Raw genomic sequence first — 17,989 nt, 5'->3', positions numbered from 1 at the left:
ATTTAAAAAAAATTGCATGTTACTTAATATTTTTTATTATTTAAAAGTTTTTAGAAAAGTTAAGCTTCGAATAAAGATTATCAGTCTATATTTATTAAAAAAAAGTTTTTATACATTTTTCTGTGATTTGCCTTTTAAGCTAGGATCGTTCTTGCTTTAGATATGTGCCTGCTGGGGATCTGTCTATACTTTGATTTATTTCTTGATTGACTTAAAACAATGTTTTCAATGAAAAACACTTACTCATTAAGGCATTCACCTGTCTCTGACGTAAGTTTAAGTGCTCTATAAAGCTCTACTGTGGATGGAGTCGCGATTTTAGAAATACGACGAGATGAGGGCGGTGTACTGAGTATAGGATCTTTCTTCATTTTGGAAGACATCTCTGATGAGCTGAGATTTGGACCTGTAAAAAAGAGAGTTTGATATTTAATGTGATCAAGACCTGTGTCTACACTATCAAACTTTATGTGACAAAAAAATGTGATGTGCCCATATATGGTAGTGATATACCCAAATACAGTAGTGGTATGACATCATCATGTCCATATGGGAACATCACATCAAGTTTGATAGTGTAGATAGAGCTTATCCTTTAAATTGGTTTGATCTAGTTTCATCTAATGGTAATGTACATTTATATAGCGCCATTTCAACAGTGGCGTAACGTAGAGACCTGAGGCCCCTGGTTTAGGAACCCTAAGTGGCCCTTCAGCGCTGGAGGCCTCAGGTGTTTTTAGCCTTTTCGACATATTTGAATGCCTGTTTTTTCCTCTGGGCACTGCTCAGGTGCTTCATAAGCTCAGGGGCCCCTGGGTTTAGCCAGTGAGCGCTCATAGTCAGTACGCCACTGCATTTCAAAGATCCATACTGGTGCTGTGGACTTAGCTATTACACTTTTCAACTATATTCTTCTCCCCTAAGGACATACTATGTCATTCCTGCCAATTCAGGTGCTCCCTCACATTCACAACAGTGGCTGTGTATGAAATAATAACATTAACAAATAATGTTACTTAAAGACACTGAGATACTTACTAGGTGATTTACTGATAGACTTGGCAGGCCTCAGGGGTGGTGGAGTTGGGTTGCTCATCTGCGGTGATATAGACATTTGATGTTGGAGAAATGTCGACCTTTCTTCCTCAAACTTTTTCCTCTTTTACGCCAAAAAAAAAAATGAAATTTAATAATAACGATATTAGTAATTATAGTACTGTGACGTGACGTGGTTTAAATTTGAAAATATTACGTCTGGAAAATGGGAGACAGCAAAGAGACCAAATATCACAAAATATCAAATATCAAATATCACAGCAGTGAAAGAAGGAAATAGCTTATTTTTTTCATCATATTGTAACCTTTTGCCTAGGAGGTTTCTTATATTACTTGGTTTTGTAATTCCTTTTTGTAAAAAAAATAAATTTAATTTTAAAACAAGATTGAACAAAGACAGACTAACAAGTCACTAATTCGAACTGTTTTCCCGTAAAATTAAAACACTTGCAATTGTCTGCAGAATTCTGTTTACCTTGGGAGACTAACAACTTACCTCATGGCCTAGCCTTATTGCAGCCTCTGTGAAGTTCCTCCTTTCTTGCTCAAACGTAGCCTTCTGCTGGTAGAATATTTCTTTCTCTCTTGCAAACGAATCTTTTTCTTCTAGTAAATGAGAATCTTTCAAGAATTGCACAAAACTTTCATCTGACTTTGGCGAAGAAACACTCTGAAATAAAATACACGATGAAATCTTTAAAAATGTTGACGAACACCGAGCTTGCACTGATTGGTAGGGCTAGATTCGAGCTCATTTAAGCAACAGTTACTGCACCAACAAGACTTTAAGTAGCGTAGGTTAGTTATCTGTTATACAAAGTACAATTAGTACAGAGTATGACAAACATCTAACAATTAACCCTGAAGAAACGTCAAAGTATTGATATAAAGATTGCGGTACACCACATATTTAGTTCTGAAAAGACTGTCGGGAATAGGGTGGGTGGGAACTTCAACGAAAACAAAACATAAACAAACAAATAATGCAAGATTTTGAATTCAGGTTAGGCGGCAAGGGCAATATTATATTTGGCAGAAAGTCTGAGAGACATTAATTTTAAAATTTCATACACATCCAACATCGAGAACTCGCCAATTACAGGATGGATAAACTATTTTGTAGTTTATCGTGCTAAAACTAAGTCTCACTTGAGGCTTAGGGAGTGGAGTTGAAAGAGTTGTGAGTTACAACCCTGGCACTAGGTCAGGATTGGACCGAGGACCTTGGAATTGGAAGGCAACCACCAATCTACAGTTCCACTAGGTGCCTAGAATAATGATTTTACATACAATTTGTATTAATTATTATCAAAACTTACTTGTAATAGTTGTTCTTGTTGTTCTATGATTTCCTTATAATTTTTTAATTTTAACTGCAATTTATAGATTTGTTTTTGAAACTGATCAATTTCAGATTGTCCAGTTTTGTTCATTTCAGATTGTGGATTGTTATTGTTTGTTACGTAAGCGTTCTCTTTATTTTCTATCTGAGCTTCCGTTTCCATTTTACGAATCTTTTCCTTCAATTTTCTCCACTTTTTTCGCATACTACTCTCTATTCCTTCCCTGACCATGTCAAAGGGCATTTGAAAGTGACCCGAGGACAACTCTTCGTCAGATGCATTTTGGGAATGATCGTCCTCCATAGATTCATCGCCATCTTGTAACTAAAATTTATAATTAAAATTAATGTGATAAAACAAAAATATCTTGCATTTAGACAAGCTTTGAGATTTATAGTTATTAAAAATATTTTAAAAGAAAAAAAATTATATGTTATTTATATATAATTCCCCAGCATTTTTTGTTTAACTTTTTTTGTATGGGGTTGCTAATAAATTTCTATGTTGAATATGAAATATCTGCCAAAAATATAGGCCAATCTAGGACAAGAAATATTAACTGGATTTATACAAAATAAGTTATAAGATAATTATTCTATAATAAACTGTTTATTTGTATGTCATCACATTTGTGTGTGCTATATTAGGACAAAAAATATTAACTGGATTGATACAAAATAAGTTTAAACATCACATTAGTGTGTATTATATTATCTTTAACTATAACATAAGAAAAATGATCTGATACCTTAACAGATCCAGGGTAGTCTTTAATATAATAAAACCTATCGTCTATGCATAATTATAATGGCCTCCAATCACAAACACTTAGTAACATCTGGTTAAGTCACCATGGACCATGGATAAAACACAGCCAACACAGCTTCCTAATTACTCAATTAATATTTACACTTGACAATGAATACTTTCATTGTACTGCTGCCTTATGGGAAAATTTACGAGGTCAACAGGAGAAAGGTGGAATATTTCTACATATCATAATTATGGAGGACAATTCGATGACCTTATTTACCTTGTTACTTTCTGGCTTTGAAAATGTCTGTTGGTTTAGAAGATCTACTAATTCTTTCTGCATGTTCCCTAACGATTCTCGAAGTTCTTGGTTTTCAACCATTAATTCTTCCTGCCGTTCTTCATAGTTTGTGATTATAAGTCTGTACATGTCCTCTTCATGTCTGAAGAAAAAAAATTATCAAAATATTATTTAGTTTAATGGTCGACTGATTTGCTGATTTTGTTTGCATAGCCTGAGTGCAGTAAAAACAAGTTTTGATTTCAAGTTTCCTGCCTGGATTTCAAAGTGTAACCTTTCATTGTGAAAGAGAAAATATTATATCATAATGTACTTCAATTAAAATGCCTTTTTGAAAATTTCACTGAGCATTAATTTAATATATATTTAATATATGCCCCCCACCCCCCTTAACTCCGCGTATCTTACATAACAATTATTTTACTATGTATTTGGTCAAGGTCAAACATATGTCAAGACAATCTATTATACAACTGCGATAACTGTTATTTAAGGTAAAGGTAAAGTGGAAACCTAAGCTAATGCTAACGGCCGTGGTGCCCATCTCCATTTCTTTAGCGTTTGGGCCTGACTCCACTAAGTGTGTATGTTTGTGGGGGGTACACCACTCCTCCCGCACAAACGAGTCTGATTTACCTTCCCAGTACTTTTTACATACCAGTACTCATTTCTATCACCTGGGTGGGGAGGAACAATGTGGATAAAGAATCTTGCTCAAGGACTCAACACTGCAGTGACCGAGCCGGGGCTTGAACCGACAACTCTAACCACTGCGCCACAGTACTCCATAACTGTTACTTACTTCTCCCCTGTTCTTCCTGTTTTCCACTTGCTTCTTTTTCCATCTGATCTTTGTATAGAATTTAGAATATCCATACCTGAAAGATAACATAGATGAAATGTAGATCATCATAATACTGTATATGGTGTTCTTAGTCTAAAGCTCTGTCTACACTATCAAACTAGTTTGACAAAAAATGTGTGATGTACCCAAATATGGTAGTGTGATAGTGTAGCTTTAAGCATTGTCTACACTATCAAATTTTATGTGACAGAAAAATGTGGACAAGATGTCATATCACTACCGTATTTAAGCATATCATTGCCATATTTGGGCATTTCCTATTATTAAAACTCTGGAGACGATGTGAAAGGCGTATATGAATGAGGGCTGTTTACCTGGATAAACCAACAATTCTCTGATGATAGTGGGGAAGCTCCACCATGAGAGTATGGTTAATGGACTATACCATTTATGGAGAGGTGGGCTCAAGGATTCTATTACTTTTTGGTAGCTCATTTTTCAAGAACTATTGGTTTATCCAGGTAATCTAGGCAGTAGACTATAGAATGTGAAGTAGGGATATTTTCTTTTGATTTTGGTCCTTTAGTTGGTCCTTAATTGGAATAAATGTTAATGTTTTGAATTAAACTTTAAATTAGAGAGGTTTTTAATTGGAAATTGACCTGTAGAGCACATACAGTATATCAGAGTGCTCCATTATAAATATTTGGAAAGGGAGTGTACGTATTCTGGCAGCTTTGGTCTTTAATTAGAATGTGTAATTAATACAACGTACCAATTCGTCGTTCTTGGTTTTTATCTGTAAGTAGTTGATGAATTCTTTCCTTTAGTTTACTAGCCTCTCTTTCCTTCTTTTTTAAGTCATGTTTAAATTGTACATCTCTCTGCTTATTAACACCATCAAGTTTCTTTATCTGCAGTTAAGAGAAAAACATTCCAATAAAAACAAATAAACATGCAGGCACAAATAGATTCATATAATTATTAGTTTAAAAATTAACAGTTTTCTTAATTTTTTAAAGATATATTGTCCCCCTAAAAAAAATTGTGTTGACTTTTTTGTTGTGAATATGCCAATTTGTCACAATGATGTCACATAATAGTTATTCACTTTGACCTAAAAATGGATCAAAAATAAAAAATGATTTACCTGAAAAAAAAATGTAATTTAAAGCAAAATAAATTTAAATTGTCTACCATATAATGGTTTTTGGTTAAAATTAACCATTTCATTTGTCATTTTATAAGTTAAATCATTTTTTAAAATTTTGATTTTTACAGAAGATTTTATTAATCTTCATTTTCCATGTTTCTTTGGGACAATACATTTTTAATATTTATATTTTATATTTATAATTAAAATACATAAAATATCACTGCTTACATCTTCTTTTGTAGTTTTGAGTTTGTTATTAAGTCCTTTAATTTGTGACATGAGTTGTCTTTCTTTCTCCACCAGTGCAACATTGTCTCGTTGTTGTTGTTCCAACTGTTCTTTTAATCGTGTACACGTTACATTTAGATGTTCAAAGTCACTGTCACATCTTATTCGTCTGCAATTTCAACAAAAATTATATAACTATTTAATATAATGTTTTAAGGCTCAAGGAAACGGTTTGAAAAATAAGGGAGATCATTTGGTGCTCAGGATTTAAGGAAGACTCCAGATTAGGCCTCAGTGGCCATTTTTACCATTGACACTAAATCTTGGTTCTCATTAGGACGCAACGCAAGGACGTAAACGCAACGCAAGCGAGTTGACCAATGGCAAGCGACAGTTCGAATAATCCATCGCTTATGATTGGTCAACTCACTTACGTTGCGTCTACGTTCTTGCGTTGCGTCCTAGTGAGAACCAAGATTTAGGCTAAGAGAAAAAATTACTCTAATACAGTACAATTAATCAAATCTCCTATCTAAGTAAATACCATTTAGGGATTGATTGAGTTAAGTGAAATACTTTTCATTTATTCAAGGGAAATATCTCACTTAAGTGTGATTGGTGAATACGACCACAGGCCTTTAGACAGTAAAATACACACAAGGTCGAACAGATAGGCTTGATTAAACTTAAGTCCTAGATTAGATTTACTCCAGGAAACTTAGTGGCACAAGACTAAAGTTAGTCCTCTTTCTTGTTTGAAGAATATAGGCCTTATAATAAGATGAACTAAAAAAAGGTTTTAGACATGCTTCACAGGTGTACACAGTTATGCTCGATTAAACTATTGTAACATTCAAGCAACTTAGAGTAATTTGTAACAATTCTTTCAAATATCCAATCAATAAGTAAATAATCAATATGGCAGATGAATGTCAGGATCCATAAACTGTTGTATTCATTAAAGTAAATAGTAATCGACCGATTGATGGTTGATTAATCGCAGTTCGTTACTCAGTATTTTTCACATTCAAGCGTTCATGTATTCATGTTTGATGAAAGCACTGGGGAATATATTATATATACAAGGAGTGTGGAAGATGGTCAAATGGTATCTATTAAGCTCCTTCTACACCATTACACTAGTATGATGTGCCCAAATATTGTACTGATAATATATGCCCAAATATGGTAGTGATGACATCATCATGTCCATATATGGGCACATCACATATTTTTGTCACATAAAGTTTGATAGTGTAGACAGAGCTTAAGAGATCGTGCGCGGGAAAGTGAGAGAGAAAGCTTGCACATTTGATGTTGTTTGTTTTCCTACTTCACGCATCCATACAGTACAGTACATACACATGGGATATCAAAACGACCAGAATTGTACTAGGAAGGGATTTTATTTCCAAGAGTTCGTAACATATTGCAACCACATTAAATTACCAGTTCTTCATTAAAAACTAGCTATAAAGCATAGCTATACTTGTAACTGAGCTAATGATTACGTAATAGTTTTTGAACGTATGCTCACCTAGGTTGATTTGCATAAATGCCATGCAAGGTATAATAATAGAAATCTCACTAGCAAGTGTGGCTATAGACCGGAGAGGAGGTCTTAGTTATAATTACTGTATTACGATTGTGTTAGGTTATTCTACTACTATATTGAGAAGTTATACAATAAATTATCTCGATTGTGGCATGATTACAAGCCTTTCGCGTTCTTTCTTAGGTACTATTTCAAATCAAAGAAGTGGCCAGTGAGGCCGCAGTTATAATACTAATATTCATAGAAGAACTTGTTAAATACTAATATTTAATACAACGGGTTTTTTTCTTCATTTTTCTGCTTTTTAGGGAAGAAATGATGACGATGTAATTTGTAAATTTTAACAAAAAATTAAATTATTACACAGTAACCTTTCTATCATGTATTGTGTCTCAACACACACATTAACAGTAATTGAAAGTTGGACCAATGGATTAATGTCAGATCTGAAGGACAAGTGAAAAATAATTTTAACATCACAAAAGCTTGATGGAATTGAATTTTTATTGACAGAGACAGCCTACATTTGTAGTTGAATGCGTACACATGCTATCAACTATGGGTTTAGTGGACAAAGGTAATGCATTCCACTGCATTGGAGCAAACTGCAGGTGTGCATACTAACGGAGCTGTAAACATCGTACAAACTACAGCAAACATGCGGAAACCAACCTAATCATACTATACGTTTAGCAATTCGTCTTTTCTTTCAAAATCCACTTAGTAATTACTCGTAAGGCTTAATTGGCTCCTGACATTTCCGTTGTAAAATGTAAATATGAATTTAAATTTAAAATTACATTGCAACTTTAATAATAATTAACTGTGATGTTTTGTGTTGTCATGGTTATGGAAACGTAATAAACAATTTAATAACAGTGTGTTGGAAAATGAACTACAAAAATAAATATATTTTACTTATAAATTGATTCGTTTGAATATACAATATTATTAATAATGATAATATCAGGCTTGCAAAACGAAATTACGTTACGTTACGGATGTAATGTAGAGTATGGGTGTCAAATGTTTAGGGTGGGTGGAGAGGACTAAAACAGATTTCATTTCTTAAGCCTTGTCTACACTATCAAACTTTATGTGACTAACAAATGTGATGTACCCATATATGGACATGATGATGTCATATCACTACCATATATGGGCACATCACAGCCATATTTAAGGATATCACTACCATATTTGGGCACATCAAACTAATTTGATAGTCTAATTGCTAAAATGAGCTTTAGGCAAGATAAAAGACTTTTAATGCGCAAGTCCACCTCTGCCTACGGTAACATAAAAATATATCATTGCTAGCAAAAGACACTATAGGTAGCAGGACATACACCAGAAGACCGACACAATGGTTATCATTTTTATCTGGGATTTAGTTGTAAAGATTCAATGTGTTTTTTCCTGATAAATGTAATTTTGTATGCTTAATTTTTATGCTTGTCATTTTGATTTTTTATTAATTCATGAAATTCAAAGGTGCATCAAAAGAAAGCTCTGCATTTTATGGTTTACATTCTAAGGCATGTTTTAATAGTGACATAAGTGCAGTATATTTAAAATGAATTACTATAACACATCTGTACTGTCTTCTGTCCAATGATGATGTACAGTATGACTTTGAAATCTACATAAAACAGGATACAAAATGCATGGCTTCTTAGTACAATATGTCACTATATAATGCAATTATCACAGAATTGACAGTTTATTAATTTATTAACATTAATTTTTATGGGATGAATGGGAAGAATATTTTTATGGGATGAATGGGAAGAATTTTTGTATGGGATGAATGGGAAGAATATTTTTATGGGATGAATGGGAAGAATATTTTTATGGGATGAATGGGAAGAATATTTTTATGGGATGAATGGGAAGAATATTTTTATGAAGGTTGAATGGGAAGAATATTTTTATGAAGGTTGAATGAAAGACTGATAGACTTTCATAACTACTAAAACTATTCTAAATTATAACATTTCTTCAATTAATCAGTCATTTGGTTGGGTTGGTTATTTTGTCACATAAAATTAATATTCAAGTTACTGTATTATTACCTACTTTGAAATTACTTGAAATATCAATATTAAAATGATTTTTTCATCAAAGGTATTTTTTATTTTTAAATTTATAATGTATAGGCTAAATTATATCAATACATAGGTTAATTTATATGCAAATATGTCCGGTTAACCTTTAAGCAATTTTGTTAGTCAGAATTCAAATAATGTTGAGTAAGCAATGCAAGTATAGGCCTAGTCATACAAATATGTATGGAGGGCAAAATATGACAAACCTGTCACTCATAGCATTACCTGATGAGAGGTGGAAGTGACTACTTTGGGCCTAAACATAACAAAGTAGTTGATTGATAGTTTGCTTGTTTCAGTGTGGCTAATCATGTTAACATAATTGTAATAATTTGCAACAGCAGGTAAATAGTGCATGCATTTAGTAAGAGTGTTATTTTTAAAGTAGGGTTTACACTTGAGTTTTCATCTTAAAAACTTTAAGGTCTGTTCATACAGTACTGTATATTACTCTATATAAAAGCCACAGTGACCGAATCTGTTTTTGCCTATGTAATTATTGTATACTTTGTGATGATTTTTCAAACATATCATAAAATACCCCATTTACATGTAATTATATAATATACACCCATCGCTACAGAGCAATAATAATGTACTGTATAGTAGTAATAATATTCAACAACAATAAATCCTATTGTTGTCGCTCAATAATCAAAGACCAGCGGATTTGGCAATTAATCAGAATTAATTGAACAATTTTTTTTTCATTTGTGCTGGCAGTTTCTTTATAATTACAATTTTCAATTAGAGTGGTCTTTATTTGGAGTGCAGCCTCTGCATACATTGCAATAAAAAAACTAAAATTCTCATTTAGCAAGCTTACAAAATGTATATTTTGATTTGAATACCTTTAGAGATAAATGAACATTAAGTAACTAATTAAGTATCAAATGACTGTACAAAACACTGTTGACAAATAAATGATTAATAGAATGGAAAACGCTGGAGATATTAAAGCTTATTGAAATTAAATATACAAGCAAGTATTTAGCTTTGAATAACCACCATAAACAAACGACAAATAAATAAACGACAAATAAACAAACGACAAATAAATAAACGACAACCTCAAATAAACGCCTCAAAACACGCATTATCTACACAATAATGTATTATACTATTAATATTTCTATTCGTAGTAGAATTTTTTGATTGACATGATCTACAATTTACTAAGCATTTTGATACAATTTTTACTGTATTTTATCACTACACAATATTCATTGTGTTGTATATTTTCATATCTAGGGGTATTACTATTTATTTGATTATGTGTTGATGCGAATAAACGCCTCTCTCAAATAAACGACCACCTAAATACACTCCTGAACAATAAACAGCCGGATCGTTTTATATTCAAATGAATACGGTAAATCTAATGATATAAAAACACAATTAAATAGAATTAAATAATAATATAATAATACCACATTTATATAGCGCCCTTTTCATGAGTAATCATGCTCAAAGGCGCTTTACAAGCATTATTACCCCAGTATTTTTTTGGGATCAAACACGTATGGAAACATACTCCCATAATGCAGCCGGTAACCAGCGCAAAGTTGTGTCTAGATCTAACTGGGTACCCATTTATACACCTGGGTGGAGAGAGGCAACGTAAGTAAAGTATCTTGCCTACGGATACAAGCAATGCGGCGAGAGTTGGATTCGAACCTAGGTCTGACGATCGGTAGTCCAACGTCCAACACACTGCGCCACACGCCTCTATTCAGAGACACCTCTATTAAGGACATACAGAGGATAACCCCTATTAAAGGGTCACCCCAAAGTAAAGGGATATTTTGTTTGGTCCCGAAGGTGTCCCCTTAATAATCTATGTAATGTAATAACAAATAAACAAATATTTACTTATTTTCTTGTTCCTCTTGAAACCTTCTAGTTTCCTGATGTCTTTGTATAAGGTCAAAACAACAGTTAATTAACTTAGTGACGTCAAATGTTCCAGCTGATGTGCTATCGTTAATGGCAGGTGAATATAATGAATGGAAGCCAAGTACGGTTACCTCCTGTATCAAAATAATAAACATACAAACAATTATTTTATATAATGTTTATTTAAGTGAAAACATTGTACAATAGCTACCACAAAAGATGCAACATAATATTAGTTAAAAGATAAAGTAGAAATAGTTAGAAAGTTTGGCAACACATTTAACAGTAAAAGTTTATCTATTTTGATATTACTCTATGATCTTGATATTAAGCAGATCTCTACACAGTACATTCATTAGTGTATTTTAAGATAACATTAAGAATCATTTCAATTTCATTATTATAACATACAATCTTAAAGAAAAGTGTATAGAGTAGAACTCCTATTAATGTGGACATGCTCGGGACCCCTCCAAATAAGGGGGGCCACCTGAATAAAGGGTGTCTCAAAGGAGGAGTGCCACCTGAATAAGGGTGTCTCAAAGGAGGAGTGCCACCTGAATAAGGGTGTCTCAAAGGAGGAGTGCCACCTGAATAAGGGTGTCTCAAAGGAGGAGTGCCACCTGAATAAGGGTGTCTCAAAGGAGGAGTGCCACCTGAATAAGGGTGTCTCAAAGGAGGAGTGCCACCTGAATAAGGGTGTTTCAAAGGAGGAGTGCCACCTGAATAAGGGTGTCTCAAAGGAGGAGTGCCACCTGAATAAGGGTGTCTCAAAGGAGGAGTGCCACCTGAATAAGGGTGTTTCAAAGGTGGAGTGCCACCTGAATAAGGGTGTCTCAAAGGAGGAGTGCCACCTGAATAAGGGTGTTTCAAAGGAGGAGTGCCACCTGAATAAGGGTGTCTCAAAGGAGGAGTGCCACCTGAATAAGGGTGTCTCAAAGGAGGAGTGCCACCTGAATAAGGGTGTCTCAAAGGAGGAGTGCCACCTGAATAAGGGTGTCTCAAAGGAGGAGTGCCACCTGAATAAGGGTGTCTCAAAGGAGGAGTGCCACCTGAATAAGGGTGTCTCAAAGGAGGAGTGCCACCTGAATAAGGGTGTCTCAAAGGAGGAGTGCCACCTGAATAAGGGTGTCTCAAAGGAGGAGTGCCACCTGAATAAGGGTGTCTCAAAGGAGGAGTTATACTGTATTGCAATGTGTTTTCACAGGTTTACATGGCGAATAAACAGCAGTAAAGTTTGTGGGTACATCATGCGTTTCAAAAAGGAAATACGTAAAGTCGAAAATGTCTTTCCTTTTGGAAATACAGAAAATCTGACTTGACGAATTTAGCCATCTATTTGGCACAATTATTTAGATATTTGAAAACCTCTCCAAACATACTGCAAGTCATTTTCTGATAGTGCTGGAATTAAAATGCTTTCAGTTGTATGTTTTAAATTATAACTGACCTTTCATGATGTATTTTGTAATTAGTTTTCATCACAAAAACTCCTCCGTAAAAATTAAAACATGAATGTAATCTTATGCATGTAAAATAAACAGAACCTTTGCCATAACTGTACCTTGCTCTCTGTGCATGATATGAATATTCCCCACAACTTCCCTGTCTAGTATCATAGTCAATAGTATTATCTTATCAAATATCAAATTGATAATTGATGAGTGTTAACAAAAGGTTACCTTTGCTTTCTAGCAGGGTATTGCTCTAAAATAAAGATATGGGTAAATAGTCTGATTTGCATAGATTATTGAATGATTGAATTGTGAATTTTAGTTTCTTAGGCCTACACTATAGATTTTAGTTGAGCATTTATAAATGAGGACTAAAGATATATCGTTTAATGTTTTTTTTTTCAAATATGCCATTTTAATGTCACATAATACAGTAGTTATTCACCTTGACCGAAAAAAAGATTATGAAAACATTATTTTTAATTTTTTTTTCTACGGAAATGATTAACTTTTATTAAAACTGCGAAATGGCCTATTCAAAGTCTTTTTTTGTTTATTAATCTTCAATTTTTTCATGTTTTTGGTGGACAATACGGTAATACCTCTGTACCTAGTACTCCACATTACAGTTTTAAATTAACACCTCTATTAAGGACACTTTCCTGGGAAACAAACAAGAGAAATTATATGTTTTAATACTATAATTAATGTCCAACCCCATTTAGGGGACAACCCTAAAGACTATGTCAAGTCTAGAAGAAGTAGGACTATTGCCTGTAAAATTACATACTGTCATTAAGAGAGCCACAAGAGGGGGGAAGTAACAGTTATTAATAAAGTACCATGGTTTAAAATGAGGTTAGTTGCACCAACGGATTTAATCAAAGTTTGTTCCTCCTGGTAAGAACGAAAACTAATTTAAAAAAAAATAATTAATTCTTGGCTTTTATAGTGCAGTTTCTATTAATTAATTCATATCACTTAGGCTCATATGTCCCTCAATTTCCTGTCTTAATATAGACACAATTTTAGGAGGTACTGTACACTAAAGTGCTATATTGTGAACCCACTTCAGATTAACAGGCCTGCTGTAGGAACTAACTTCCTATGTTAGGTACAAGTTCCTGCACCATAAAACACAGTTCTGTCTGTTTCTACAAATAAGTTTAACTACATTCATCTCAAGAAATATTGATATTCATTTTGTTTCTATGTAATTTTGACATTCTTCTTTTTATTATAGGTGATAGAACTACTCTATATCTATGTATTTTTTTTTTTTATAACTTTATAAATTATGTAAATCTGCCATAACCAGAATACATACTGAATAAGTTTAGATGAAATAAAGCAAGTGTACAGAACACATCCATATTTGATCATTTTCAAAAATCTGATTTTTAAAGGCCCATTACAATTTTTGACGTTTTGTAAAAATAATGCATATCTTTAAAAACATTAAACCAGGTCATTCCTTGTCTTAAATCTAAATAAAAAATAAAAAAAAGAGAAAACAATGCACTAACTAAGTAGCTCGCATTGAATGTCCTCTCGTGGACGGCCTTAGGCCTAGCCTAGCTAGACTCAGTTTTGTAGGCCTAGCAGGTAAACAGCAGTAATGTATGAACATTGTACGCTATAGGCCTAGTCTGACGTTGTTTAGTTGCTGCATTAATTATCTTTCTGTTTTTGCCAGAATCCATTAATACAAATTTATTTATTAACAGCCCTATTTTCAAATTCCTGGACTGTCCCTATACTGGTCTTAACAGTACTCCAAGTCAGGCATTTGGTTGAGTAATTGAAAACAGGAATGAGAAAAGACTAAATTTACATTATAGAAACCTTATGATCAGAATCCATGTTTCCTATGTTGCATACAAATCCCACTCACTTGTACTAGTAAAATTAATAACATATGGTTTTAACTGTACAGAAATGACATCCATTTTGACTAATTTAATAAAAAGAGAAATTCCACCCAAAATAAGTTAAATTTGTGATGAAGACTAAAGTAAGACATAACATAATCCAAATGTTTATGTACACTAAATAATTTGAAAAATGTTTTGAATGTTGGATTGTACAAATATTTTGATGGTGAATTTTAATTTTAAATGTTTTAATGAGTTTTAATAAGTGATTCATAATTAGTTAATTAATTAATTAGTTAAAAACTTACTTTCACTTCAGAGTTTGATAAACATTTTTGGATGTCTCCTTTTAATTTTTTTTTAAATTTTAAGAGTTTTATTATTTGGTCCTTTTAATATTGTAGTGTTTAATCCTTTTTTACTATTGTACTATGCCTATTAATGTATTATACAGTACTGAGCATATGAGCAATTTCACTGACTACTGTATTATTACAAGAGTGTGAACAACAACATTATTATAGGAACAATTTCAGATGAAACTGGGCAAAAACTATTAAATAATAATTAATAACACAACACTCCCACCCCCAAAATGTGTCTTCTCTGCAGTACCTATATACATTAATAATAATAGACAGATTTATATAGCGTAAATAAAGGATGTCTCTATGTGCTGGACAATAAAGAGAAAGCGTGTAAAACAAAATGAAGAGAACAAAAAGACAAAACACCAAACTTGCATCCAAACCGGAGTATGGGATACACCATCACTGAGGATCAGTGTGTAACCACCCCAGTTAGCATCGGTAAAGTCTTGATCTTTTCAGGGATCCGGTGCCTCCTAGCCTAGTCACAAAACAACAACAGGTAAGAAAGGTTACCAAATATATCAATATTTCTAAATGATCATAATTCTCTTCAAATACAAACCTGATCTAGGTAGGAGACACACTGGTCTATATTATCTCTTGTACAAAACATACTACTGTCTATTTTCTTAGGTGATGGAGAGAATGTCAAAGTCTGCAAAGCACCGTTGTGATGCGAATTTGATTGGTTGACGAACGTGTGTATAAAGTCTTCGTGGGTTATCGTTTGCGGAGATTGGAATGGATAGGTGCCTGATGTTTTCCAACCGGCCATGGCCAGTCTACAAGTCATCTAGTCGATCTGAAATTATACAAAAGAATAAATTTAATATTTCTTTAATGAGGAACAAAGTTATCTGTACTTAATTTAAAACTATCAATATCTGACTATCTTGTCTGACAAAGTTTTTATAATAATGTGCTTTGGTTATATAATTTCATAATTAAATTCATTAAATACACCAGGACTTACTGTACTACTTAGTAAAATGATTCAACAATCGTATCTTTACTTAACGACCTTTTTAAATAAACATGAAAATGTTGGATTACACTAACAGTACATTTGAAGCAATGAAAATTACCATATTTTATATTAATATCTAAGTATCTAAAAATTTGTACAAATTCAAATTTACATAACACGTTTGAAATTATACAAAAGAATAAATTTAATAACAACATTATCTTTACTTAATTCTTTAAACCAATAAATGGTAGATTTAAACTATAGTTCATTGAAGCATAGAAAATGACTTCATATTTTATCTAGTGTAAAAACTTACAATCACAAGTTGTGGTCTATCATCACCAGCTATCATAAAACACAAAACAAAATCTGATAATCTTGAATTTTGAGATGTTCCTAATCCTATCAATAATGCATTTAACTCTTATTTATATTTAAATAGTTTTAATCAACAATATCCTGATATGTTTTGTTTTGTAATTATTAATTAGTCACACAACAAGTATTGTAGCTTCCTTTTTTGTAACAATTAGTATTGAAATCAGACAGACACAAAGGTTATGACGGACATGATGACATCATATCACTACCATATTTGGGGATATCACTACCATATTTGGGCACATAACACTTTGTTTGTCAAACTAGTTTGATAGTGTAGACATTGCTTTAACAATTAGCATTGAAATCAGACAGACACAAAGGTTGTTACACAATATGATGTAACTTCAATCCTATCCTGGTCATTTCTTATTTTGATAAAATTATATCCATGAAAACATACAACAGAAAACAATACAGTACTTCAAGCAAATGGAATATTTCAATTTGTGATTCAATATTTCAACATTTATTATGCTATATCATCTATATAATCAGTACAGTGTACATTAATGTTTATAACACTCATTATCAATACTTTATTTGACATTTTGAGTATAAATCCCACCCCTGAATTGAGGTTAATTCAGACACAAGACTTTAGTATTAAAAACTCAATCATAATTTCATCCCATAATTTCACCAAATCAGAGTCATAATAATATTCAGTAATATAAGCACATCGACTTTTTAAAACTAACAGTAAACTGAGGTATGGTGACATCTACAGAACCCCTTTATTTATACCCAATTGTATCAAACACATTTAATCAATATAACAACTTAAGCTATCTTTTTAGTTTGACAACAAAAGTGTGATGTGCCCACATATGGTAGTGATATGGCAAAATATGGTCGTGATATGGCAAAATATGGTAGTGATATGACATCATCATGTCCATATATGGGCACATCAATTTTTTTTTGTTACATAAACTTTGATAGTGTAGAGCAAGCTTTAGGATTACAACAAAATCATTTACACAATTTGACAACACATCCTTTGTTTTATCCAGAATCATTAGTCAGCATGGATATAGTATTCACCACAGTGATTAATGACATCATTTACGCAACGACAGCCCGTAATGGATCATACCCTGATCGTTCATGTACATTTCTAAGCTTTTGAGTATGCCAGCTTGTCTACTATGCAATTACCGTGATAATTCATATCATTAAAGATGAAATTCATTTTTCTACAAAAATAAAACTTGTATGAATAAATAAATTCCTATAATCTGTTTGGACGATTGTGGGTCACATGGCATGCAATAGTACGCACTACCATAAACTGATACTCATTAAAAAAATAATGTAAACCGTTCCTATTTTCACTACTTATTTTTTAATGCTAGTGTACTACTAAGGGCTTGTTCACATGACAAAATTTCTGTTAATTTTAAAAGGGTTAAAAGAGTCAACAAAAAGCAAAGGGCCTTTTTAAGACTGAAATAATGTGTGAATCCAGTATAATTAACCCTTTAACATTATTTAGATTAACTCCCCTCCCCATGTTGACAACCTGGTGTATGTAATTTACATACAACAAAAATGTTGGTGTTACTGTTAATGTTCCAGTGTGTGTCAAACTCCTAAGTTTAGCTAGGAGATGTGAAAGGTCAAAATAGTTGAAATGCATGGTTATAACGCATGTCCACATGAACTAATTAATGGTATCCTGTCGCCGGCAACTGAAATAAAAACATCTAATTTCAAAGCTTGTCACATTAAAAAT

The 17,989-nt window shown here is 32.7% G+C and overlaps 1 protein-coding gene across 3 annotated transcripts in view; it reads right to left on the bottom strand.

Moving 5' to 3' along the window:
- LOC140051885 (afadin- and alpha-actinin-binding protein B-like) overlaps window positions 1-17,989 on the bottom strand; it is a 30,479-nt gene that overhangs the window by 3,184 nt on the left and 9,306 nt on the right. For all 3 annotated transcript variants that reach the window (XM_072097218.1, XM_072097220.1, XM_072097219.1), the window contains exons 2-11: window positions 15,463-15,702; window positions 11,178-11,335; window positions 5,643-5,811; window positions 5,034-5,172; window positions 4,256-4,331; window positions 3,433-3,595; window positions 2,376-2,723; window positions 1,553-1,726; window positions 1,039-1,159; window positions 244-406 (exon numbers count right to left, since the gene is read on the bottom strand). In XM_072097218.1, coding sequence (XP_071953319.1) covers window positions 244-406; window positions 1,039-1,159; window positions 1,553-1,726; window positions 2,376-2,723; window positions 3,433-3,595; window positions 4,256-4,331; window positions 5,034-5,172; window positions 5,643-5,811; window positions 11,178-11,335; window positions 15,463-15,693 — 1,742 coding nt within the window. In that variant the 5' untranslated portion in view covers window positions 15,694-15,702. The remainder of the gene's footprint in view (window positions 1-243; window positions 407-1,038; window positions 1,160-1,552; window positions 1,727-2,375; window positions 2,724-3,432; window positions 3,596-4,255; window positions 4,332-5,033; window positions 5,173-5,642; window positions 5,812-11,177; window positions 11,336-15,462; window positions 15,703-17,989) is intronic.

The sequence above is a fragment of the Antedon mediterranea genome, chromosome 6, assembly GCF_964355755.1.
Source record: "Antedon mediterranea chromosome 6, ecAntMedi1.1, whole genome shotgun sequence".
In the NCBI taxonomy this organism is placed as follows: Eukaryota; Metazoa; Echinodermata; class Crinoidea; order Comatulida; family Antedonidae; genus Antedon; species Antedon mediterranea.
Note: the sequence above shows the minus strand (reverse complement) of the source record. Positions and strands in the feature narration are given on the sequence as shown.